General features: G+C 56.3%; 1 protein-coding gene across 1 annotated transcript in view; it reads right to left on the bottom strand.

Annotated features, from left to right (window-relative positions):
• Nucleotides 1-2,423, bottom strand: part of POLE (polymerase (DNA directed), epsilon, catalytic subunit) — a gene marked incomplete at its 5' end in the record, with an annotated part of 26,645 nt that overhangs the window by 9,763 nt on the left and 14,459 nt on the right. Inside the window, 5 exons of the mRNA XM_009079433.1 lie at nucleotides 206-424; nucleotides 500-622; nucleotides 697-777; nucleotides 965-1,067; nucleotides 1,327-1,541. Coding sequence (XP_009077681.1) covers nucleotides 206-424; nucleotides 500-622; nucleotides 697-777; nucleotides 965-1,067; nucleotides 1,327-1,541 — 741 coding nt within the window. The remainder of the gene's footprint in view (nucleotides 1-205; nucleotides 425-499; nucleotides 623-696; nucleotides 778-964; nucleotides 1,068-1,326; nucleotides 1,542-2,423) is intronic.

The raw sequence follows: 2,423 nt of genomic DNA, 5'->3' as shown, positions 1-2,423 counted from the left end.
CCTCTCCCTGCAGCCATGGCAGGAGAGACATCCCCCTCCTCCCTACAACCCCTGTCAGGGAGTTGCCAGGTTCTGTCTCCTGGTTTTATTTCTACTTGTATCCATGTGTGTGCAGAGGGTTTGGGGAGACCCACAGCTTGCCCCATGCTGCTTGGATGGACAAGCACAGCCCTGGGGTATCCCCTGCCCAATCTGCTTCACCTACCTTGGTGGTGCCCATGGGTGGAGGTGGGCCCAGGATCTCCCGCCAGGACTGGGATAGCTCCAGATCCTGGTACAGTGGTTGGCTTTCCTCTGCTGCAGGGACACGCTTCCGCTTATTTGCAATGGGAACCAGTGGCTGAGGGATCTTGACAGTCCCAAAGTCCTCTATGTCACCAACCTGTGAGCTGGGTGTCCCCTCTGCAGGCTGGTTGGCAAGGACCTGAGGGAGCAAGGACAGCAGGAGGATGGAAGCTGCAGAAAAGCCCCACCAGCACCTTCCCCTCATCCTCTTTACCTGTCTCCTGCCTTCTGAAGTGAAGAGCTCATTGATTTTCTTCTGTTTGTATACATCATTCTTCTCCAAGAGTTTCTTGTGGAGCCAGTCTGGGTGCCGGACCCGTGGCACCGGGTTCTTCACCTGGAGAGTAGCTCCAAATCACACCAAGTCCCCTGCCCAAAGCCTTCCTCCTGCCCAAACCCCACTGCCCATACCTGCTGCAGGGCTGCAGGAATGGTGATGATCTTCTGGATAGTACTGCCCAGTCTCTCGATGTAGTAGTCCCAGTCCAGGATCTGGGAAGAAGGCAGAGCTTGGGCACTGAAGCAAGCTGAGCAGAAGGGCCACCAGACACAGGACCAAACATCCCCCCAGAACTCCCACCCCAGCACCCTGCTTTGGGAACACAAGAAGCCACAGCCCAGCCTGTGCCTCCAGGGGGATGAGCCCGTCTCAGATCCAGGGCCACCCACAGGGACTCACCGCGCGGATGTTGAAGTCCTGCAGTGAGGGACTCTTCAGCCACTTCCTGAGGTAGTGTTTGCACACACTGGGCTCAGCTTGGAAGATGGCAAGGGGGATGGCCCTGGGGAAGGCAGGGAAGCAACGTCCTAGCACCACACCAGCCACACTCCCAGCCTGTGGAGACCTTCCAGGCTTCTCCTCCCACCACTGCGAGGCCACTGGGCTGTACAGCCTCACTCATCACCTTGCTCATGGTCTGTACCAGATCCAGGTCATCACCTGGCCATAGCATTCAAGCTCCCTCTCCTCCTGCTACCTGCCTGTCCCTTCTTGGCTGCCCCTACCCTGCCCAAAGCCATGGCCCCTCCAGGTGAGGTTACCTCTCGGTGACTGGAGACCCTTCTGGTTTCTTGGAAATGATGAAGCGACAGCTCAGGCCTGCATCCTTCACCATCTGGTCCCCCAGGAACTCTGCCAGGCGCTTGGCAGTGCTGATGGAGGTGGATTTCTGCTCCCCATAGTCCTCCAGCTTGCGTGACATGGACCGGTTCTCCGAGATGAGCTCAAACAGCTCCGAGTCAGGCATGTTGGCAGCCTGAAAAGGAGGGGAAAACACAAAAGTTAGCAAGAACCTAACAATCCAACCTTCCTGCTGTTGGGAACAGAGAGAACCTACACCCAGCTGGTTTAGTTCTTCACAAGGAGCCTGGGAATTGGGATGGGATGGATAGAAAAGAGGGAGCATGGGTTTGAGGCTGGCACTGGTTTGTGCCATGGCTGGGCTGTGGCAGCACAGCTTTGTGTTGTGTATGCAAAGTTGGGTTCACCAAGAACTTGTACAAGATCATCGCAAAATGGAAGGGCCCAGTCAGACCCTCAGTCCTTCTCACCCCCTGGTTTCGTAGAACCATGGAATTGTTCAGGTTGAAAAAGGTCATTGAGTCCAACTACTCCCCCAGCACTGCTAAGGCCACCACTAACCCATGACCCAAGTGCCACATGCACATGGCCTTCAAATCCCTCCAGGGATGGTGGCTCCACCGCTATCCTGGGTAGCTGTGTCAGTGCTTGACAAACCTTTGCAGGAAGAAAATTTCCCTAATATCTAACCTAAACCTCCCCTGGTGCAACCTGGAGCTGTTTCCTCTCATCTTGTCCCTTGTTCCCTGGGAGCAGAGCCTGACCCCACCTGGCTGCTCCTCCTGGCAGGGAGTTGTAGAGAGCAGAAGGTTCCCCTGAGCCACCTTTTCTCTAGGCTGAGCCTTCACAGCTCCCTCAGCCGATCCTTGTGCTCTAGTCCTTTCCCAGCTCCATTCCCTTCCCTGGATACCAGGTCTGCACAGACTGAGCTGCACCTTTAGAACTCCCCAAAAATGTCCCTCGATGTCCTTCTTGTCCTGAGGGCCCAGAACTGCCCCAGGCCTGGAGGTGCCTCAGCAGTGCCAGCACAGGGGGAGGATCACTGGGGCTGGGACAC

This window comes from Acanthisitta chloris, unplaced genomic scaffold, assembly GCF_000695815.1.
Source record: "Acanthisitta chloris isolate BGI_N310 unplaced genomic scaffold, ASM69581v1 scaffold1610, whole genome shotgun sequence".
Classification (NCBI taxonomy): Eukaryota; Metazoa; Chordata; class Aves; order Passeriformes; family Acanthisittidae; genus Acanthisitta; species Acanthisitta chloris.
The sequence above is the reverse complement of the archived record's forward strand: the minus strand, read 5'-3'. Positions and strand labels throughout refer to the sequence as shown.